This window comes from Balaenoptera acutorostrata, chromosome 10, assembly GCF_949987535.1.
Source record: "Balaenoptera acutorostrata chromosome 10, mBalAcu1.1, whole genome shotgun sequence".
Taxonomy (NCBI): Eukaryota; Metazoa; Chordata; class Mammalia; order Artiodactyla; family Balaenopteridae; genus Balaenoptera; species Balaenoptera acutorostrata.
The window spans coordinates 90980481-91005277 of NC_080073.1; the positions used below are offsets into that span (position 1 = coordinate 90980481).

General features: G+C 37.8%; 1 protein-coding gene across 4 annotated transcripts in view; it reads right to left on the reverse strand.

Moving 5' to 3' along the window:
• Window positions 1–24797, reverse strand: part of CDKAL1 (CDK5 regulatory subunit associated protein 1 like 1) — a 669276-nt gene that overhangs the window by 478831 nt on the left and 165648 nt on the right. For all 4 annotated transcript variants that reach the window (XM_007197148.2, XM_057555487.1, XM_057555486.1 and 1 more), the window contains one exon: window positions 17223–17319. In XM_007197148.2, coding sequence (XP_007197210.2) covers window positions 17223–17319 — 97 coding nt within the window. The remainder of the gene's footprint in view (window positions 1–17222; window positions 17320–24797) is intronic.

The window sequence follows — 24797 nt, forward strand, 5'->3', positions numbered from 1 at the left end:
CTCTCTCACATATGGATATAACATAATGCATTCATACAGTTCAGTAGTGATGAATTCCCCTACTGATGAGCATTTTTGTTACTCCTAATCGTTCATTATTATACAATGATGTTGCAATGAACTCAACTGAGACAAGAAGAACCTTTTAAAAAACACTTTATTTAAAATGCAATGTCACATCTCTTTGAAATATTCTTTTGGCCTCAGTGCCTTACAGGAAATAAGGGAAGACTTGAGAGAACACACATGAATCCAGCTCTGCCTGTGACCACTCGGCCCAGCATGATGGTAGTAGTAACAATAATTATTGAGAAATTGTCAAAGGCAAAGTAAATCTCAGAGAAAGTTAGATCTTTAGTCCTAAACAAACCTACCTAACTGGAGATGGATGTGTCCACCTAGAACCACTGGAACCATTAAGTTCTGGTTTTATCAAGAGAATCCACATGGCTTCCTTATAGAATGTGATCAAACACAGGATAACAGAGAGTTCAAAGGGGAAGAAGTAGCCAACAGTGTCAAATGCTTCAGAGATAACAAGTAACATAAAGACTAAAATGGGTATACCTGATTTAACAATAAGGGGGTCAATGAACCCAGTTCAGTAGTAATGAATCATAAATAAGAAAATGGTGACAGCTCATACAGACAACTCTTACAAAAAGCTGGGTAGAAAAAAGAGAAAGAGGACTCCTGATAGCTAAAAAAAAAAAAATTGAATATACATGTGTTAGTATATTTAATTCTTTCTTTCCTTTCTTTTTTAAAGTTTACATGCTGAGGAGAGAAAGGCCATAGATAAAAAGGAATTGAAGATAGAAGAAATAATTGATGGAGCTAGGTCCTTCAGGAAGTAGAGAGGGTAAGATCCAAAACACAGGTAGTAGAGACACAAGCCAGAATGGGAGAGGGGCCAAGTCATCCTCTGAAACAAGGGGTTAGGAGGGAAGCCTGAAAACAGATGCTATTACTCTTGTAGAAGTCAAAGAGGATATAAAACAAGATTCCCATCTGTTGGCCTCAATTTTCTCAGTGAAATAAGAAGCAAGTTCATCTGCCATGAGTGAGAAAGCATACTGTTAAATAAGAACAGAGTGGATGCTTAAAATACCTGTTAAAAGTTTAATACCTGGTTAAAAAAAAAAAAAAAGAGAGAGAGAGAGAGAAGACTAGAAACACATAAAAATTGCTACGGTATTGAGATACCAGTTGAAATTAGATACCATAAACGTTTAACAATGACTCCATGTATAGCTGTCATTTTCCTCAGGGCCCAGCAGATCTTATGTAGGAACCAAACAGTTAAATGGATTGACCCAAGGTTTGTTCATTCCATCATTCATTCATTCACTCATCATTTGTTAAACATCTAACAAGTGCCAGGAAGGTTCAAAAGGCTGGGGAAATAGCACAGAGATTTACAGGACAGATGTGAAGGATACGGAAAAAAGGAAACTATCTCTGCTGGATAACATGAAACTTTAAGTATAGGTTAGATAGAGAAAGAAGCAGAGCCAGAAAGGAGAAATAAAGCGGCTGGGGGTTGAAGGAAGGAAGGAAGGAAGAAAGGAAAGGGAGGGTGGGAAAGACGAGCGAGGATGGAGAGAGATAAAGGAGAAAAGAGAATAGGAGGTTATAACAGAGTACAGATACAGGCATTTAGTATTTTTGAAGAACAGCAAGGTCCAAGATCTAGTCATGAGAACAATTTGCTGAAAGAGTCTGATAAAGGTGATCACCACTGGAGTTGAGAAGTAAGGAAGTAAGGTTAGAGTGTTGGTGAGACATTCCATATGGACACTCAGATTGCCCACGATATTAGAAATATAGGTAGGATAAGGAAGGAAGAGTTGATCAAATTTCCCAGTGAATGTAGGTGAATGACCAACATATCAGTTGAGGAAAAGACAGAATAAGAGAAGTACAATATGAAATAATTCAATAATGGAACCAAAACAAAAATGCTTTCCTATGCAGTTGGAGACATCACAGTTCAAAGGGAGTATTGCACCCAATCTCGTAGCACATGGACCGAATAAGAAGCGGGTACCCTGGAGAAAAGTCAGAATAACATGTGGAGGGAGGAGTTAAAAGGTTAAAAAGTTGTAGGTAAGCTAAAACTATAAAATTCTTAGAAGAAAACAAAGCCATAAATCTAGATGAATCTTGTATTAGACAATAGTTTCTTCCTATTACATCAAAAGAATGAGTGATAAAAAAGGCAACCTGAACATCATCAAAATTAAAACCTCTTGGTACATCAAAGGACACTACTAGGAAAATAACAAGACAACATAGAAAATGGGAGAAAATTTTTGCAAATCATATACCTGATAAGAGTCCTGAATCTAGAATATATAAAGCGCTCCTTGAACTCAATAAAAAGACAAATAAGTCATTTAAAAATGGGCAAGAGATCTGACTAGACACTTTTCCCAGAAAGATATACAAATGGCCAATAAGCACATGAAAAGATGTTCAACATCATTAACCAACCAATACATGCAAATCAAAACCACAAAGGAGGAAGTGGGCAGTTACTGTTTAACGTGCATGGATTTTCAGTTTGGAAAGATGAAAATGTTCTGGAGATGGATGCTGGTGACGGTTCCACAGCAGGGTGAATGTATTTAACGCCACTGAACTGTACACTTAAAATTGATTAAGGTAGTAAACTTTATGTTGTGTATATTTTACCATAACGAGATACTACTTCATACCCACTAGGATGGCTATAATCAAAAGGACAGACAGTGACAAGTGTGGGCAAGGATATGGAGAAATTGGAACCCACATCACACCTTGCTACTGGGAATGCAATAAAATGGGGCTGCTGCTCTGGAAACCAGTCTGGCAGATCCTCAAACCATTAAACCATATGATCCAGCAATTCCAATCCTAGTTGGATACCCAAGAGAAATGCAAACGTATGCCCAGACAAAACTTGTACACAAATAGTCACAGCATTATTCATAATATGCAAAAGGTAGAAACAACCCAAGTCCCATCTACTGAGGAATAGATAAACAAAAGGTGGTATAACCATACAACAAAGTGTCATTGAACCATAAAGGGAAATGAAGTATTAATAATGTTAAAACATTATGCTAAAGGATAGAGGCCAGAGGAAAAAAGGAAAAAATCAATCAACATATTGTCTGATTCCACGCATATGAAACGACCATAATAGGGAAATTTTCAGAGGCAAAGTAGATTCGTGATTACCCATGGACGGGCGGCAAAAGAAATGAGAGGGACTGCTAAGGAGTACAGTGCTTCTTTTTGGAGTGATGAAAATATTATAAAATTGACTGTGGTGATGGTGGCATAACTCTGTGAATATACTAAAAACCACTGAAGTACACAATTTAAATGGGAGAATAGTGTGGTGTTTGAATTATATCTCAAAAGGGCTGTTATTACTGCCACCATTCCCCCAAAAAAAGGTTGAGGGTGGTCAAATGTTCTAATGTCAAGGTCATGAAACTCAAGAAAAAACTGAGGAAATGTTCCAGTTAAAGGAGACTTAAGAGACCTGACAACTGAATGTAACTTTGGGTCTAGATCTGGGATTTTTCTTTTCCTATAAGGGACATTATTGGAACAATTAACAAGATCTGAATAAGGTCTGCACACTAACTGATAGTATTTTAGCAATGTTAAATTCCTGGTTTTTATAATTAGACTATAGTGATATAAGAGAATAGCCTTGTTTTTTAAATACAAGGATATTTAGAAGTAAAGAGGCATCAGGTTTACATCGTGCTCTCAAAAGGATCAGGAAAAATGTCTATATATAAAAAGAATAAGTAAATTTGGTAAAATATTAACATGCGGGGAATCTGGGTAAATGGTATATGTTAATTCTTTATTTTCACCACTTTTCTGTGAGTGTGAAATTATGTCAAAATAAAACTTTAAGTGTGTGCGTGGGTGTGGGTGTTGAAGAGATGAAGATTTTCTTTTACCCTAATGGTCACACAGAATTGACGTGAATGCATCAGTTCTGAAATGCATCAAGCTGAAAATATATCCTCTGACTTTGAAAAAGTATTTGATTATCACATTCACTTTTAAGGCAGAAAAATAGATATTGCCTACACCTGATCAGTAATCGCTGGGTGGTGTGGGGAGGAACCAGGACTTCAAAACGAAGGCTCTACCAAACTTTAAGAAAAAGAGAAAAAAGCATTTGATTACAAAAAAGCAGGGGGGATGTTCATTAAATGCTTTAAAGAAAATGTTGTGTCACTTCCATTTCTAGTAAGGAGAATACTGGAGGAAGCGGTGGGAGAAAAAAAGAAAGAAGAGGAGACAGTGAAGAAAGAGAAGAGTCAGGGGAGGGGGAATTAAATGGAAGAGGCAGAGGCTGGGAGGCAAAAAGAACAGGGTGGGAGGCAGGGAGAGAAGAAAAAGCAGTCCTGAGTGAGAACAAACTCAAGATTCACATACAGTAATGAGGAATATATTGAATTCATTCTGGGAAGAAAAGGAAAGCTGTTCTTAATTAACACTATAAATTGTAGTCCTGAATACACAAGAGCTTAGTCTCTGGCATATAATTCAAATAAAATAAATAAAGGAGTATCTTGTGTCCTTCAGGCACTTAGTTATAACTCTACAGGAAAAAAAAGACATGCGGTATGTTCTATTACTGACTCCATATGATCTTGACAATGAAGAAAGGAGCTGGCGAATAAACAATTCATAAATAATATTAATGAGTCATTCTGCTGCAGAACTTTTAAAAGAAACCCATAAAAATATTCTATTCAGCTATTATGAACTACTCCAAATTTATAACTCAACATATATTGAAGAAACAAACCTATACAAAGTCACCTAAAGCAAATAAAAGAGCTATTCTGAAGTTTCCTAATTGTTTCGAGCAGTGCTATCCAACAGAACTTTCTACAAGGACGGAAATGGTTACACACTGGGCTCTCCAACATGGTAGCCACTAGCCACATGTAGTTACTGCATACTTGAAACACAGCTAACTGTGACTGAGGAACTGAATTTTAATTTTAATTCACTTAAATATTCACCTGTGGCTTTTGGCAACCACACTGGAAAGTGCAGGTTTAGCGTATGGCTAAGACAGCCACCGAGTTTGTGGTGACGTGTTAAGGAAGCCCTAGGAAACTAACACACACCTCAAACACAATTTTGCCAACTAGGCTAAAATAAAAGTGTAGTCAGGGAACAGGCTAATACTGTCCTGCAGTCAGAAGTTCAGCTTTAGTATGCACTTGAAGTATCTTTTTTTCTGAACAACCAGCAACTGGATAAGCTGCAACCAGACTACTAATAACAGCATGACAGTTAACATTTCTTGAGCAATTACCATGTCCCACGCTCCATGCTAACACACCACATGCACCGTCACTTTTAATCCTCAGAACATCCCTCGGCAGTAGACACTTACTGTTCTCTCCTAGGCTGAGGGAACTAAGGCACGAAGGTATCCTGCTAAATCCTAGCCAAGTGGTCTTAGTATATCTTATCTAGGAATGGTACATAAGGGGTATGTTTCGTGAATTTCCCTTTTCCTTCACACACCGAGATCATTACTAACTGATCACAAAATGATATCCAACTGAACTTGGACTTTCAAGTTAACGAGGCAACAACTATTCCCCCAAACGCTCACCCACCACCAATCACCTCTGCCGTGCATGCATTCACTTGACAAATATCTATTAAGCACCAACCACGTACTATAACTGTTCTAGGAACGGGGGATCTAATGGTGAAAATATCAAGTCCCTGCTTCATGGGCCTTACATTCTATTTGGAGGAGACAAACAGGTAAACAACTGAAAATGTTCATTTCCTATCATGATAGATGCTATGAAGAAAATAAAATCTGGGAGTGGCTGGAGGAGGAGGAGAGGGCAATTTTGCTACAGTGGTCCAGGTCAACCTCCGGACAGGCAGCATTAATGCTGGGACGTGAACCATAACACAGAAGCACCAACGTGAACCTCCAGGGGGAAGAGCACATACAGGGGTTGAGAGACAGAAGTGATGGCGAATGAGGGCCATCGTGGTAGGAGATGGGGTCAGATAATCAGGGAGGGAAGACTATGTGAGACCTTGTAGCTCATGTTGTGCCGGTTACACTTTACATTCCACCTGAGAAAGGAAGTGATCGGAGGGTTACCTGAACAATCTCAGTAGCATCGCTCAGGCTGATTCTATCAAAAATGCGCAAAGACCACTCTTTATCCACATTTCTCTATTATTTGGTGTGAGTCTTTTTATACTTGTATGAATCTGGCTGGGGTTTTACTACCCCTTGATTTTATCCCAAGACACTTCAAATCCTTTCAGGAGTAACAAAGGTTAATAAATTATAGATACACATCAACACAGATACAGAGGAACTCTCTCATTAGCTCTCTTAATTTTGATTGTATATAAATAAACTAGGACAACCTGTCATTTCATTCTAATTAAGAAATATCAGACCAACACTTTAAAACCACCTAAAAGGGCTTCCCAGGTGGCGCAGTGGTTGAGAATATGCCTGCCAATGCAGGGGACACGGGTTCGAGCCCTGGTCTGGGAGGATCCCACATGCCGCAGAGCAACTGGGCCCGTGAGCCACAACTACTGAGCCTGCGCATCTGGAGCCTGTGCTCCGCAACAAGAGAGGCCGCGACAGTGAGAGGCCCGCGCACCGCGATGAAGAGTGGCCCCCGCTTGCTGCAACTAGAGAAAGCCCTTGCACGAAACGAAGACCCAACACAGCCAAAAATAGATTAATTAATTAATTAATTTAAAAAAAAAAAGCTGTAAAACCACCTAAAAACTCTATCAACCTTTAAAAGAAAAAAATGCCTTTCTTTCTACCTCTGTTAAGAACTATACTATAAAAAGCCTTTTCCATTAAATGCATGTTCAGATTTTTCACTTTTACCATAATGGGAGCTTGATCCAATAATCAGCATTTGACAGGTTAAAGTTCAATACTGACTCCATGGTAAAAAAAATATTTTTCTCTCTAAAAAATTTTCCTTCAAGCTGTTAAGGGAAGTCCCTACCTCCATAAATGGTACTGGAAGAGAGCTCAATTTCCAAATCTCTTAAATTTGGAGAAGTCCAGAGCAGTCACTAGCTAACTCTGCTGGAAGAAAGATTTCTTGAATTCACAAGCCCATGAACAAGTTTACTCATGTTACACAAAAGAGCATTTGATGCTACATGTGGTTTAACTTTTTCAAAAAAACTTTCTCATCTGCCAGTACAGTTTCATCTTCTTTCACCTCTTCATTGAGAAAAATTCTTCCCCAGTGGTACAAATAGCCCTTTCATCAAAAGTTATATGACAGCACATTCCACACACCACTAAAAGCATATTTTCTACCTGAATGGTACCAGTGAGTGACGAACACTGAGTAAGAGATAAAAATTACTAAGTGAAAGATGAGGCCAGGCTAGATGGATGCCAGCAAAATGGAGATCAGTACCAGGAACTTTGCCCCCTTAAATCCAATTAAAATACCTATAAAACTTTCTCGCAGGGGGTGGGGGTGGGGCATCTTTAAGAAACTAAAATCAACATGCTAAATTCAATTACATAGAGAAACATTCTTTGGGACATTAGAATATTATAGCCATATTAAATAATAGGACATGTTATAGAGTAAAAAATTATATATAAAGTAATACTAAAGTTGAAAACAGTAGTACTAGAATTCAAACAGAAATACACATTAGGGATGTAAAACATCAACTAATAAACAATGTTGCATGTAGTAGGCAGAATAATGGTCTCTCAAAGATGTTCAAGTCATGATCCTAGAACCAGAGAGTAAATTACCTTCCATGGCAAATGGACTTTGCAGGTGTGATTAAGATTAAGGACCTTGAGATGATGAGATTAACCTGGATTATCCAGATAGGCCCAATCTATTCACAGGAGTCCTTAAAAGCTGAGGATCTTTCCCATCTCTGGATAGAGAGAGAGATCAAGATAGAAGAAGGGTCAGAGAGAGATGGCATTGCATTGCTGGCCTTAAAGATGGAAGAAGGGGGCCACAAGTCAAGGAATGTGGTGGCCTCTAAAAGCTGGAAAGGGCAAGGAAGAAGACTCCCCTAGAGCCTCCAGAAAAGGATGCAGCCCTGTCAACACCTTGATTTTAGCCCAGTAAAACCCATGCCCGACTTATCTCCAGAATCGTAAGATAATAAATGCGTGTTGTTTTAACCAACCGCATTTGTGGTAATTTGTTATGGGACATGTGAAACTCATACACTAATTAAGAAACAAACATGATAAGAGTTAGCATCATCAAAGAGGGAAAGGAAATTTTAAAAATAAATGCTGCTGGAATAACTGAGAACAATACGGAAAAATATAAATGCATACTTGATATTTAACAAATATTCACTCAATAAGTATTTACTGAGCCAGACGCTGCACTAAGTACAGAAACGAATGTAAAATATGTAAAGCTGTAAAATAATAGCAAACAAAATCCCTGGCTTTATGGAGCTTGTAAGTGTCCACCACAGTAAACTGCAAACAGAGTGAAGAGTTGAACAAATCCTTTCCATAATTTAAAAAAAAAAAAAAAAGGTCTAAAAGAAAAAGAAAAAATATGTACTTTATCAGACCTGTTCCTAGATCCCGGAAACTTAAGTTTAAGTTTTGAAACCACAGGAGAAATTACCCACTCATTCCCCTCTACCTCAAATTCCAAGTTTCTAATATATCAAAATTTTAAAAGTCAATGAAAAATGATAAAGAGACACACAAATTTTCCCAAGTTAAAATAGGTTGATTCCCTGCTGTTGAGTTCTAGGAGTCCTTTAGATATTCTGGTATAAACCCTTTAGGAGATATGTGTTTTGGAAATGTTTTCTCCCAGTCCATGGCTTATCTTTTCATCTTAACGGTATCTTTGGGGGAGCCAAAGGAATTAATTTTGATAAAGTCCAATTTATCAATTTCTTTTCTTCTGTGTCCTAAGAAATAGCTGTATGTGGCTACCTAAGAAACAGTTTCATAACTCAAGATCACCAAAAAAGAGGGTAAGGTGATAAAAAATTTGAATACTTTATCAAAGATATATGGATATCAAACAATCACAGAAAATATGCTCAACATCATTAGCCAACAGAGAAAACAAATTAAAACCACAATGAGATACTACTCATTCCTAGTACAACAGCTACAATTAAACTGGGAGTACCAAGCTTTGGTCAAGATGTGAAGCAAATGAACTGCTGGTGGAAATGCAAAATAGTATAGCTGTTTTGGAAAACACTCTGGCAATTTTTTCAAGGCTGAGCAGATGCTGACCATATGACCAAGCAATACCATTCCTAGGTATTCACCCAGGAGAATGCAAACATAACTCACACAAAGACCTGTGCACGAATGTTTACAGCAGCTTTACTCTTCATAGCCCCAAGCGGGAAACAACACAAATTTCCATCAACTTGCTCAATGGATAGACAAACTGTGGTCCATCCATACAGTGAAATAATTCCATACAATAAAAAGTAACAAACTATTAATAATCACAACAAAATGTAAAATAGATAGCTAGTGGGAAGCAGTCACATAGCACAGGGAGATCAGCTCGGTGCTTTGTGACCAGCTAGAAGGGTGGGATAGAGAGGGTGGGAGGGAGATGCAAGAGGGAAGAGATATGGGGATATATGTATATGTATAACTGATTCACTTTGTTATAAAGCAGAAACTAACACACCATTGTAAAGCAATTATACTCCAATAAAAATGTTAAAAAAATAATGATAATAATCACAACATGTATGAATACTGAATGAATCATGCTAAGTGAAAAAAGAAACAAAGTAACATACACAGGCATACCTCATTCTATTGCACTTCACTTTATAGCACTTTCCAAATACTGAGTTTTTTATAAATTGAAGGTTTATGGCAACCCTGTATGGAGCAAGTCTACTGGCAGCATTTTCCCTACAGCATTTGCTCACTTCCTGTCTCTGTGTCACACTTTGGTGATCCTCACAATACTTCAAACTTTTTCATTATTATATTTGTTATGGTGATGTGTGATAAGTGGTCTTTAATGTCACTACTGTAATTAATTTACGGCAGCATGAATGGCGCCCACATAAGACAGCAAACTTAATTGATTACTGAAATGACAAAAAAGGATTTAGACTATTACATAAACTTAGTTGACAAAGAAGCAGGATTTGACAGAACTGACTCCAATTTTGAAAGTTCTACTGTGGGTAAAATGCTATCAAATAGTATTGCAGGCTGCAGAGAAACTGTTCATGAAAGGAAGAGTCAGTCGATGCAGCAAACTTCAGTGTTCTCTTATTTTAAGAAACGGCCACAGTCACCTGCCTTCAGTAACCACCACCCTCATCAGTCAGCAGCCATCAACACTAAGGTAAGAGCCTCCACCCCCAAAAAGACTGTGACTCAGTGAAGGCTCAGATGATGCTTAGCATTTTTTAATAATAAAGCATTATTTAAATTGAAGGTATGGGGACTTCCCTGGTGGTCCAGTGGTTAAGACTCCATGCTCCCAATGCAGGGGGCCCGGGTTCGATCCCTGGTCAGGCAACTAGATCCCGCACGCCCCCAACTAAAGGTCCCGCGTGTCGCAACTGAAGATCCCGCATGCCCCAGTGAAGATCCCACCTGCTGCAACTAAGACCCAGCACAGCCAAGTAAATTTTTTTAAATAAAATAAAATAAAATTAAGGTATGGATATATTTTTTAGACATAATGCTATTGCACACTTAAGAGACTACAGTATGGTGTAAACACAATTTTATATACACTTGAAAAGCAAAAAGATCGTATGACTTGCTTTACTGTGATGTTCGCTTTACTGCAGTGGTCTGGAACCAAACCCAAAATATTTCTGAGGTATGCCTATAATTCCATTTATTTGACATTCTGAAAAAGGCAAAACTATAGGGATAGAAATCAGAACAGTGGTTTCCAAGGGCTGTGTTTACTGTTTGCTGGGGGTGGGAGGTGGGGGAGCTGACCACAGAAGGAGACAAGGGAAATTTCCGGTGCAACGGAAATGTTCTATACGAAATTCATCAGAGGTGATTTCATTATATGTTAATTATATTTCAATAAATCATACTTAAAATAACAAAAAAATCAGTATCAATAACCTACAAGAAAATAATTAACATATAATGAATAAAGGGCATATAGAAATAACCACTAGATTATACTGCTTCTGACACTTACCTTTTCACACTATCTTACCCCTACCCTCCCCCTCAGTCTTTCATCCTGTCATGCTGATTCTGACTTAAGCATTTCACTGAATGCAAACTCCTTCTTTCCACCCTATTTATCACTCATCTGCACTACTCCAAGCTACACCTCTTAAAATTAGCGCCTCCAAATTACACTCAAATCAGGGTGCACTTCTTGCTATTCCTTCTCCCTTCCAGGCACCCTGAAGCACACATGCTTTTCCTTAGATACGTTACTGCTTCTGCTCAAAAGCCCTCTCTCCTTTCTCCATTCATCAAACCACTACTCACCCTTTGAAACCCAGGTCAAGAATGGTTTCAACCTCTGTGTGCCCACCAGACTTTATCCCTATGCATATTTATCATGATTATTTGCAGCTCTTCTCAGATTTTACTGTCTTTAAGGAACAGACAAGTTTTATTCAGCTCTGTATCTCTAGCAAATAGTTTCATTCCAGGCACACAGCTGTGCTCAGTGTTAACTCTACTAGTAAGATAATTAAATTTTTTTTAAAATGCTAATACAGAGCACTAACTATGTGCCAGGGACCATGCTAAGCACAGTATGTGTATTAAATACTTTAACCCTTACAAAACTCGGAGTTAGGTTCTATTATTACCTCCATGCTATGATGAAGAAACTGAGGCACAGAGAGGTTAAGTAACTTGTACAAGGTCACGCAGCTAATAAGTGGTGGAGCAGGGATATGAACCTGTGTAACCTAGCTCCTAAATCCATGCTCTTCCTAGTATGCTAGACTACCTTTTTATAATTCAGTAGGTGAAAAATGTATACACATATAGATAAAACTAGAGGAAGCCATGAAAAAGTAAAAACAACAGATCTAGGAAGGTACAAAAATGAATGGGCTTTTAAATCTACATGTCATTCTGTTACAATACTGCCATTTTGATAATTAAAGGTAAAAAAAATGGAACACGACAAGAAGAAATATCAGAAGACATGAAGTAGAGACAAATAGGAGAAGGAGAGTTTCTAAAATGTTGCCCTCAATATCGATGCCACCATTACCGTGACATTATTCCATTTCATGAATTTATTTACCTTCTGGAATACAGTAATATGATAGAAATGTACTAAAATGTATCCTCTTTCAAATGCTGCTTTATTTATACACATAATTTTCAAAATTAGCATTCACATATGAAAGAGTCGTCATGCTGTCTGACTTTTCAGGATTAGAGCAGCCTGCCTGACAAGATGTTTAAACCACTGCAAATCAACCCGGTAAGAGTCCCTGAGATAAGTGGACACCTGTGTTAAAGCACATTTTTGTTCAGCTCTCCAAAGGAAATATGCATCTGCCTGCAGGGCTCACAGCTGGCACAACAGGAAGTTCCGTCATATACAAATTTTCAGCATCTAACTGTGTATTCTGCTTTGAATTGCATGTTTTAAAAATGTCTTTAAATGTTACAACCTGTTTATTAATTCACAGTTTATTTAGGATTTCTAGAGATATTATACAAAGATAAGCCTAATGAATCAATGCCAAGACCAATTTCAGATGCAGTCTTTATTAGCTCAGAAAATCTACACAAAATGTACCATTCTGTAAACATGCTTTCCTGTAACAGAATAAAAACCAACCTTCCTAATAAATGTCACGCCTATCAATAATGACTACTATAAGAATTGAGAAATAACACTACCTTAAGCAGAACTCAAGCGAATAAATACTATTTCAGCCATCTATTCCTAACACAACTCCCAGCTGATGGACATAAAGTGTATTTCCATCTGAACCTTACAGAGAAATTCCCAGCTGATCAATCTCCCCATCGTCTAGGGACCCATCCCACCACATTCTCCAGGAGGCTGAAGATGTTCTAGGCTCAAACCAGATTTCTCTCCCCAAGAACTAGAATGTAAGCTCTACGGGGACAGGGATCTTTGGTGATTTTATATACCGCTGCATTCCTAGCACCTGGAACAGTAGCTAGCACTTAGTAGGCACTCAGTAAGTACTAGCTGAACAGAAAAAACAATAATGTGGCAGCCCTGGGATTTAAAGCCTGGCTTTCTGAGCTCTGAAGTCTATTATTCTTTTTTGCTACCATACTTTAAAACAGAACATCCTTTCTGGTTGACTAAGCTAAAAGAAACTTTCCTGCCAAAAAACAAACTAAAGAGAAGAAAAGTAGCATTCAATAGGTATAGTCACAACATCTTGGAACTACCTACAGCTAGACACAGAGTAACCAATGTAAACAAATAAGAGCAGTGATTTAAAAAAAAAAAAAAGTGACATTGCATGAAAACTAATTCCAAGGTGAATAGTTAACCATAAGTATTTGTCAAAAGAGAAATGAAGGGACTTTCCTGGTGGCGCAGTGGTTAAGAATCCACCTGCCAATGTAGGGGACACAGATTTGAGCCCTGGTCTGGGAAGATCCCACATGCCGTGCAGCACCTAAGCCCGTGCGCCACAACTACTGAGCCTGCACTCTATAGAGCCCGCAAGCCGCAACTAGAGAAAGCCTGCACACAGTAATGAAGACCCAACGCAGCCAAAAATAAATAAGTAAATAAATAAATTTTATTTGAATAAAAGAGAGAAATGAAAATTTTCACTGTAAGGTAAAATGTTTCAAGATCCCATAAAAATGAAAAAGATCTTGATTCTGCACTGATTACCTATAAATTTATGTTTTTATAAATTTATATTCTGGATATAAACTTCATTTAATCATGCTAGGGGAAAAGTTTTGGTTAAAAAAAGGTCTTTCTGTCCAACACATATACGTTTTCAAATCTGTTCTTTCTCCTCTCCCGCTATAAAAAAAAAACCCGGATGGGAGAAGCCTAAAGATTACTGCCACCAAAGCCAGTTCTTCTGGACCCAGAGGTTGATAGGTATTACTTCTGGTTGATATTCTGTTATTTTCTTTCTCCATCCCACCACACAGATAATATTAATCACAACTAGATTCAGGAGACATTACGACAGATGATAATATAAAGCCCAGGAGTCAAATCACCAATTACTAAGGGCCCTCACCACACTGCTCTCTCTGATTATGGAAACAAATTAACTGTCCCATTTCTAAAGGCTGATATGGGTGGAAATTAATGTTACGATGGTAACAAATATCATTCTTCCTTATTAAACATCTTCTTAAATGCTTAGTCCAGGAGCATCTGCAAACATGGGACAGACTTGTCTTTTTAACTCAAGTGTGCAATAAGTACCTTGCTCACCATCTAAAGGCAGCCTTTTATTTCGATCACTTGGTCAACAGAGCAGACCATCCTCCCTGTATGTGGTGCAACACAGACAAATCCTAGCAGGAGGTGAAAGCACAGAATACAGTTACAGCTGGTCTTCCTTCGACCTCTATTAACGCCCTCCATCACAGAAACTCTGTGAGGAAAATTCTGTGAAGGAATAACAGTCTTCACACAGCCTGTAAATCAACTGTGCAATACAATTCTAAACACCCTCCTAAAAACAGGCTCCCAAGTCAATGAATTTAAACACCTTCACATTTTTTTTTACACTTCAGCATTGTTTTTTCTTTGTGTAAACCAATATAATTCATTTCTTTACTTGACTGTAACTCACTATGTTTCAGAAGGTTTCTGATTTTGTAGCAGTTCAACAATTATATTCAGAAATAGATCTCTCCAAACGCCAATTATAAATAATATTGGTTTCCTTCTCCAAATTTTCTTCAAAATTTTCAGTTCTCCTGTACATAATTTTTATATATATATAAAGAGTCAGTTGTGATAGATGTCATATAGCTGCCACAGATAAAAATGCTCTATAAAATGATGTTGACAAAGAACAATCTTATACTTTAGTAATAATACCAAATGCTGAAGATATGATTAAACTACAACCCCGAAATGTTATTGATAGTGCAATTCTACTTTTGAAAACTTTTCACAATATACTGATCTTAAATTTAAAAAGCCCTTTATGAGCATTATTGTATGATGTACATTTCCTAAAAATTAGAAAACTACTTATATCCAACAATTAAGAACAGTTAAGTAACTTATGGTATACCCTTCAGCAGAAAATTAACACAGGACTTAAAAATGGTTAAAGAGCTTATGGAATAAAATCGCATGGAAAAATAAGGACACAAAATAGTTTTGAGATTACAATTAAGTAAAATATGCAGAGGTTAAAAGTTTGAAGGGGATAATTATTGTGTTAGGGTGAGAGGATTATGAATTTTCTTTCTATTCACTTTTTCAAACATGTATTGTTTCTCCAATTACAAAGAAGCTAAATAAATATAAAGAATTTTAATGGTAATAAAATGAGACAAAGAGACAAAACAGAAAGCATGCTAGATTAAATGGGGAAAAAATATGTTTATCTGCCACACCCACGAGTTTACATCATCCCTGAAAATAGTGTTCCGTATCACCAGCACTGGGTATCCTCTCTCCCACCACCTTGAGAATCTCCCCAACATCCTCACATACACTAAGCTCTTCACAACACACAGTGGAGTTCAGGGAAATGTTACCATAATGTACACAGAGAAGAGACTTTTGCCATACTACAGAAATTCTACTATTCTGGGAACTTAATTCCTTGAGATGAACTCAAAGATGAATTCCAAGCTTTTACCATGCTTTATCTCGAAAACAGAATTCTAACTAGTTTTCTATTTCCCTAACACAGCAGGATTATGTTTATGGAGAAAGTTAGTCTGACATGAAAAGATAACTCAGGAGTCCATATTCAGTTCATTCCTTAAACCAAGAGAAATCAAAATGTAAACAGACAAGTGGTGAAAACAAACTAAAGTTCCCAAACATTCAGGTTCTGTTTGTTTAACATGAGAATGTTTGTTCAAAGATTATTAAATTTGCCAGTGGGGCAAGGACTTCACAGCAGAAAACAAGTTCACTACACTGAGAATACAGTATAAGAACCTATCAGTAGTACATCAAATAAGGAAAAAAATCCAATAAGTCTCAATCCAGATGTCAATTTTTCATACAATTTTTTCTATGAGCATACAATCTTTTTATATATTTTTTTAAATTAATAAAGCCCCTTTAAAAGAAGATCATTACTAAGCACAGCGAGTACAGCTATAGCAGAATGGAGGGAAGGATGAAACACCACCATTTGGTCAGCAAGTACTGTCTGAATGCTAACTACCTCTGGGCATCTGTGAACAGTGACGTCCACGAAGAATAAGAAAGATATTATAGTAAGTAGCCGTCCCCTGACTTCACAGAACTTACTGCCCAACAGGGAAAGAAGCACACCAACAACAGAAGTACAGAAGGAAGCTTCTTTCATTCAGTCAGTCACCAAACACTGATTGAAAGGATGCCTACTGTATTTCAGGCACCTTGGGAAAGGCTGGAGAAACGTGGTGGGAGTGTAAAAAAAGACTGAAAAGCTGTCAGCGTGGAGCTAATAATTCAAAAAGAGAGGTGGGCTGTATTAAAAAAACCACATAAGTTAACCCCAAAAATACGACTCTGTGAAATGCTGAGAGAGCAAATGAAAGGTTAACTGCATAGTAAGTGAAGGGAACCCAGAGACAGGATTATCGAGGCCTGCGCAGAGCGGTCAGGGCAGGCTGAGAGAAGGGGTAATGGTGAAGCCACGACTTGGGGGATGAGCAAGATGGAAGTGGGACATTCCAAAAAAGACACCTATATAGTATGATATGGCAAGAGATAGTGCTGGACACACAGACAATGACCAGGTTATAATTAACGACCTTAAATTCCATACTATGGCTTTTTATTGTGTGATTTTTTTCTTTTTAAATGAGAGAACCTAGAATATGTTTTCGCGCTAGGTTCAGACGTTACACAGACATGACAAAGTTTCCGTGGCAATAGGGAAAGTATGTTAAGGACAGCCAGAAGTGTAACCTAGCTTGTAAATAACCTAGAAATAGAAAATAAAATGTGGAGCCATGACAAGTTTTCACAATGTAGGACTGTCTTTTTTCCTATCAGGTGCAAGCTTACCCCTATGATGCTCAGCCCTTTAAGGTAGTCCTGACGAGGCTGGGCTTGAGGAACACATCCAGCAAGCACTACTTTCTTGTTCTCCTCTTGAGCTTTTCTAAAAGATTGAAGAGAAAACAGTGTTAATTCTTTTCCTCACAAGCATACCCTTGGAAACTGATGTTAGTGCACGTAAGTTCCCTAAAACATAACAAGCCCATCTAGCATCAAACAGGATTTTCTTACAACTGCTTCAAAAAAATGCATTATAATAAGACTTCTGAACTATGTGTCTATTTATCACACCATAAACAACACAATGGCAGTCCAATCTGATAATGTCTTTCATTACAGCCTCATTATAAAACAAAAAATTATACTTATATAGAATATTCAAGGATATAAATCGTTCTTGAAAACCACATTTTCCAGATAGACATTAGCCATTCAATTATTTTAAATCATTCATTATTTTAAATATTAATATTAAAACATACATGATTTCCCAGTCTTCTGTCCAGTATAAAAGTAAAATATACATTGAAAAAACTGAACAGAAAAGTAAGAAATAGAAAGTATAATACTCCCTCTATCCTGAGAATTCACACATCTCCTCACTTCTGTTCCTCAGAGACTGTCTGCAACTTATAGATTATTTATGCTTATGTCTAGACAATCCCTCTCATATGCAGGTATGATGTGTAACTAGACCTGTGTTCACTATAAATACACAAAGATGAAACAATATTTTGTTTTACAACTTCCATCCAATACACCTTGTGTATCTTTCCTTTTGTTTCTTTAGTTAAAGATCAGCCTCATCCCATTTTTTTGTATTTTATTTTTTTAATTGAAGTTTAGTTGATGTACAATATTATTGAAGTTACAGGTGTACAACATAGTGATTCACAAGTTTTAAAGGTTATACTCCATTTACAGTTATTATAAAATATTGGCTATATTCCCCATGTTATACAATATATCCCCATAGCTTATAGCTTATTTACTTTATACACAGTAGTTTGTACCTCTTAATCCCTTACCCCTATCTTGCCCGAACCCCTTCCTTCTCCCCACTGGTAACCACTTGTTTGTTTTATGTATCTGTTATTTTTTGTTAAATTCACTAGCTTGTTTTATTTTTTAGATTCCACATATAAGTGATATCATACAGTATTTGTCTTTCTCTGACTTATTTCATTTAGCATAATACCCTCCATGTCCATCCCTATTGTTACAAATGGCACAATTTTGTTCTTTTTTATGGCTGAGTAGTATTCCATTGTGTGTGTGTGTGTGTGTGTGTGTGTGTGTGTGTGTGTGTGTGTGTCTATACACCACATCTTCTTTATCCATTCATCTGCTGAGGGACACTTAGGTTGCTTCCTTATCTTGGCAATTGTAAACAATGCTGCTAAGAACATTGGGATGCACATATCTTTGTGAATTAGTATTTATATATCCTGGATATATACCCAGCAGTGGAACCTCATCCTTTTTAAACATTACAATGTGGGTATACTATAGCTTAACTATTTGTGTTCTGATAGGCATTTAGGTTATTTCCAATTTTTCACTATTACAAATTTTTTCACAATACACATGCAGATAGACATATGCACACACATACACATACAAATACATGTGGATGGATAGATAATCTTTGAATATTTGAGACAGTATTTCTGGATTATAAAAACCTAGATGCGAAATCTATGCTAAATTTCCCTAACATAAATTCTAAGAAGTAGAAATGTTGGTTCAAAGGTGTACATGTCTGGTTATTTTATTAGGCATTTCTTTTTTTTTTAAATTAATTAATTTATTTTTGGCCGTGTTGGGTCTTCGTTTCTGTGCGAGGGCTTCCTCTAGTTGCGGCAAGCAGGGGCCACTCTTCATCGCGGTGCGCGGGCCTCTCACTATCGCGGCGCGCGGGCCTCTCACTATCGCGGCCTCTCGTTGCGGAGCACAGGCTCCAGACGCGCAGGCTCAGTAGTTGTGGCTCACGGGCCCAGTTGCTCCGCAGCACGTGGGATCTTCCCAGACCAGGACTCGAACCCGTGTCCCCTGCATTGGCAGGCGGATTCTCAACCACTGCACCACCAGGAAAGCCCCTAGGCATTTCTTTACTTAGGAGGAAGTTGGGATATATTTTATGTGGGTGTTACTCATTTGTCTGGGCACACATGCATACAGCAAACATTGATTCTGTGCTAGAAGACAGCGGTAAACCAAGCAGAGCTAACAACTTTTCCTAGAAACTATTCATATTCTTTACCCATTTATATTAAAATTTTAAGTCTTCAATTCTTTTTCAAGTACGTGGGTTTGGGACTTGTGATGCTTTGTTTACTTTTTTCCACTGGTTGCTCGGGTATTGTGTTTTGTACACCAACTGTGTTTCTGAGCCCCCCACCCCGGGCAATGTCTAGGTTTCTGAAACCAACTGAGAAAGCTAAGGGAGTCAGCAGTCCAGTTTCTAGACTTGTAACTTTTAGACTACACCACCATGAAGTGAAAAGTCTCTGTGCCTGGCACCCTTTTTTGTTTCTGTCAACTTTTTCAAGGCTACAAATTCAGAACTGAAAGCCTAAAAAAGGTGGCAGGGGATGGTTAACAGAACTAGCTATGGGTGATCAACAGCCACGCCAAAACCCCTGGGAAGTATGCAGAGAATGATTAAATGAATGAACGGGCAGAGGACAAAATACTAGTTTAACAGCATCCACAAGCATTTCAATTCCGTAACTTCTTAAAGTACTCTGGTATAACTTTTCCATTTGGAATCCTGAAAAAGCTTGTTAATAGAATCAAGAAAATCTGACATTGGTAGATTGCTTAACATATCCAAGAGAATTACTGCCTGGCTCTGCCACTTGGTTTTACTTTTTTTTTTTTTTAATCAGTACCAAGCACACCATTGCACACAAATAGTTTTCTTGTAGTAAATGTGAAATACCTTATCAAGCAAAAAAATCTTTCCATTTACATTAATAACATGTACAAGGAAATAACATCTGGTTTCTTCACAAACTTTAACTATGCACCTAGAATCACTGCCAAATGTTCAAGGGTCTGTGAGGTAACCAATTATTACATCCAAATTAAAAAGCTGGCTTCCAGGGTTTCCCTGGTGGCGCAGTGGTTAAGAATCTCCCAGCCAATACAGGGGACACAGGTTCAAGCCCTGGTCCGGGAAGATCCCACATGCCACGGAGCAGCTAAGCCTGTGCACTACAACTACTGAGCCTGTGCTGTAGAGCCCGCAAGCCACAACTACTGAGCCTGCAAGCCACAACAACTGAAGCCCGCATGCCTAGAGCCCAGAAGCCCGCGCACCGCAACGAAGAGTAGCCCCCTGCTCACCACAACTAGAGAAAGCCTGCAAGCAGCAACAAAGACCCAACGCAGCCAAAAATAAATAAAAATAAAATAAATTTATAAAATAAAAAAAAAAGCTGGCTTCCAGTAATGTGATTCAATTACTTAATTATTAAGCATGTCTAAGACATGATAGTGAGTGTTTAAGGGACCACAGTAAGAGGAAGATAGGCACTTTACACTCGACGAGCTTCTGGTTTATAATGGATGAGATGAGATGTAAAAGGACATAAACAACACAGCAGCAAGTAAAATGTCCTAAAGTGACAGAAAGATGTACAGGCAACATATCATGGAGGGACAAAGAATATGCACACAGAAAAATACAGTAAAAAGCTTTATGAAAAAAGTTGAGAGGATTTTAAGGGGAGACAGCAGTCGGAGAGGGTGAAATGGAGGCAGGAAAAGCTCCAGGCAGTTGTTACACCACGGACAAAGGCAAGAAGGGAGGAAGTTAGGGGAAAGCATTTCATTATAGAAAGAACTTCTATATAAGGGAGACTCATAGGGCTCATATTGTGGAAGGAGCCTTACAAAAAAGGCTGGACAGGCTCCAATGTAGTGGGCAGTGGGGAAACTTTAAATTTTGGTGGCAGAGTGGACACAGAGTAGAGACAAACTTTGAGAACAGGACCCTGGTGGCAAGGTGCAAAATGAAATACACGGGGAAAAGAAGCCAGTGGTTGGGGAAATTCATTTAATACCCTAGGCAAAAGGATGTGAGGACCTGAACACATGTGGAGGATTAAAAAAAAAAGTTAAAAGGAGATGTGTTCTCCTGCTAGAATATACTTGAGAAACCGCAAGGATGAATCAAAGGTGATGTCAAGGTTTTGAGTCTGAGGCAGGGATTAACAGACCTTTTCTAAAAAGAGCCAGAGAGTAAACTACTTCAGGCTTTGGGGATCACAGGTCTCTGTTGTAACTGCTGAACTCTACCACCTTAGAGCAACAGCAGATAGACACAATACTTAAACAAATGGGTACATCTCTGTTCCAATAAAACTTTTTTAAAAACAAGCAGCAGGTCAGATTTGGCCCAAAGGCCAGAGGCTGCCAATCCCTAGTCTAAGAAGATAAAAGAAAAGTGGTGCCACTAGCTGCCAGCAGAAGCTGAGTACTGGGATAGAAGGAAATTCCAATAGGACACTCCAAATCCGAGGTTCTGCTAATGCCCATCAAGTCTCTGGATGCCATTCAGCTGGCTGGCATTAGAGCTGGGGGTCGATGTTTGAAATGTATTCCAAAGTGATGGCTGATGATAGTGGATGCAACAATCCCTAACGGTGTGGAGAGAATCCTTATTGAGTACAAAACTGTAAGGTTCTTTAGCAATGTAGAAGCATTCCCATAGGCTAAAAAATATTAGTGTCAAAAACAAAAAAAAGGTAATATCACCACCAACAATACTACAACAGCAATAATCATCATGATTAGCATTTATATGTACTTCATCAAGGTCACCAACATATTTGAAAACAGTATAGCCAATATACAACAACCCAGAGAAAGCATTCTGCTAACTTTATCAACACTAGACCAGGTCATGAAAGAACAGTCCAAGGCTGATTTTAGGGAGTAAGCAGAACACCAGCAAATTAAGAGGAAATTTCAAAATAGAGAGGTTTAAATAATTTATTTACAATATTATTTCATGCTTTTATTGAATTTGGCTTTAAAATGCTAGGGTAGACCAGAACTATAATCCAAAAATCATACCCCAGCTATGGAATATTGACGCTACACTCTGTGACCAAATAAAGTACCAAAAGTTTTAATGCAATTTCTCAAAGAGTGTTCTTGTTCTAAACATTCCTTTCTTACATCCTGTTCTTCTTGTTTAGTAAACTGTGTTCAGGTTCATAAGCCTGAAATAAGGCCTGAAATTTTTTTCTTTAGAAATGTACCCAGCACAGACATATTTTTTAAAGCCTTATCCTTTAACATATGAATGCTGATAAGAATAATACCTTAAGAAATTTTAAAATACTATAAATTTCCATGTTTTCATTTTAGATAGCCTTGAGATGTCAATTAAAATGAAAATTGAGTACTCGCTTCGGCAGCACGTACAGTTAAATGAAAATTGAATGTAAAGTTAATTCAATATAATCATTCATATTTTCTTGAAACGCATTTCTAAATTAAAACAGAGATGTATCCTTGTCTAGAGCATTAACCTGAGTAATAAAGAAAACATAAAGAAACCTTTTGTTCTTTTCTGCCAAGCACCAAATGAAAGAAATAATTTGTACAGAATCTTAAAATTCACAGCATCATAGAAAACACATAAAGATGATATAATATCATTATCTCACAGATGAGAAAATTGACATTCAAGAAGACGCAATGGTCGAGGTCCAAAGTTCCACACTTTGTGGATTTAGTGCTGGAGCTGGGATGAGCAGCCAGCATCTCCTGAGTCCTTGAATCCTACATTTCAGAACATAAATCAAACTTGAGCTTTGATTGTGTAATAAACACTGGAGCAAACATTTCTTGATGAAAACAACACAGAAATTGACACAGATTATAATATATTGAATGTCTTCAAAGTAGAAACACAATTTAATATTTCACAGCTCTTGTTTTCCTGAGTCTTGTGAACAAAATCACAGTCTAATAGAAGAGTAGTAAATTCATGGATCTATCAAGAAAAACTCAGTTCAGAGCAGATAAAGAGGAAATGTTGCTTCTTCTCCATGTTCATTTCTCTTATTCCTTATATCCTTCCTGCAAACTGATATTTAACCTATATAAAAATACTCATAGTAATATCTAAGTCTTCAGTCAAAATTTTCTTTTATGAAAAAGTATTCTTAAATATACATCTGATTTTTTAATTTCTAAATGTATATTGATACCACTCTAAAAACAGCAGTACTGGAAGAAGGGTCAAAACCAATCTGTTTCTATGCAAAGCAAGCACTCTTAACTACTCTGCAAGTGAGTACTGTCTGCATTCAAATACTCAAGTGAGAGGACACTATTTTAAGTATTTATGTGCAGGCATGTAGCCATGTGAAACTCATAAAAACACCTCGGCAGATAATCTAAGATAAAACAACTAAGGATCTATGTTTGTGATCTATTTCCATAACCACGATGCCCTTCTTTTAAATTTTGGAACAACCAGTCAAGGAGGAAAGACTCTGCAGCAACAATGCAACTGTCTCCAGACATGACTGTTATCAAGACTTGCAGAGTTAGGCTAGGAGCCATCAGAAGTTGAAAATAAGGTTACTCTAAGTCTTGATAGGATTTATCAGTCTAAAAAATAATGCAAACAGATATATTCAAATAGGTAACTGGGGCTGTTTGGAGACATTCAAATCCAAAGTAACTGGGGTTTAATCTCAGGGTCACAATACTGAATATTATTTTAACCAACAAAGCTAAAAACGTAATTGCACATTTTATGCCCCATGAGAAGAAAGAATGTTACCACACGGGGAATGGTCTTCATCGCACTAGAAAAGAGGAGTCCGAAGGGTAAAAGTTTCTCAACACTTAATAACAGTGGCAAACAAAGTAGGCACCTGAGGCAGATTATCATAGTACAATAGTTAATCCTTTTAGACACAGCAGTCATTTCTTTAAAGTGTATTTGGATATAACAAGTTGCCATTCCCTGATGAACTGGCCATATAAAACCAGTGAAGAAATTCCCACTTGATTTCAGGTTCAATAGGTTTCCTTTATTGTGCTTACTGCCATACAAGTTCCTGGGTTCACCTATAAGAACTATTATTTTTTTAAAAGTCATTAATTCAGCATTTTATTTTTCCATTCTACCATTCAGTCAGTCACCACATGCTAAACACAAGGGAACAAAAAAAAGAAAAGGATAGTCTCTTCCCTCAAGGTGTTCTCGCAATCTAGTGAGAAAAGGAAGAAATCGGCCTCACAACCCAGGTTTTTGCGTGCAGGGGAAGAACAGGGATGCCGAGGTCGCGAGGACAGCTGAGAGCAGCCCTGTGGGAGAAGAAGCATGTGCCTGTGCAAAGAGACCCAAGGGTACCCAGTTATGAAGGAGACGCGGCTTCTCTGAATGCAGGGCTGTGGAACGCTGACTCCCAGTGAGGTCCCTGAGGGACCAGGTCAGGGACACAGAGGGGGCGGAGCAAGCAGGACCAGAGACTTCCTCTTCCTCCTACATCCCGTTACTGTGCTTTCATCTGCTCCACCTATCAAGAGTCTGTGAAATATTGTGTT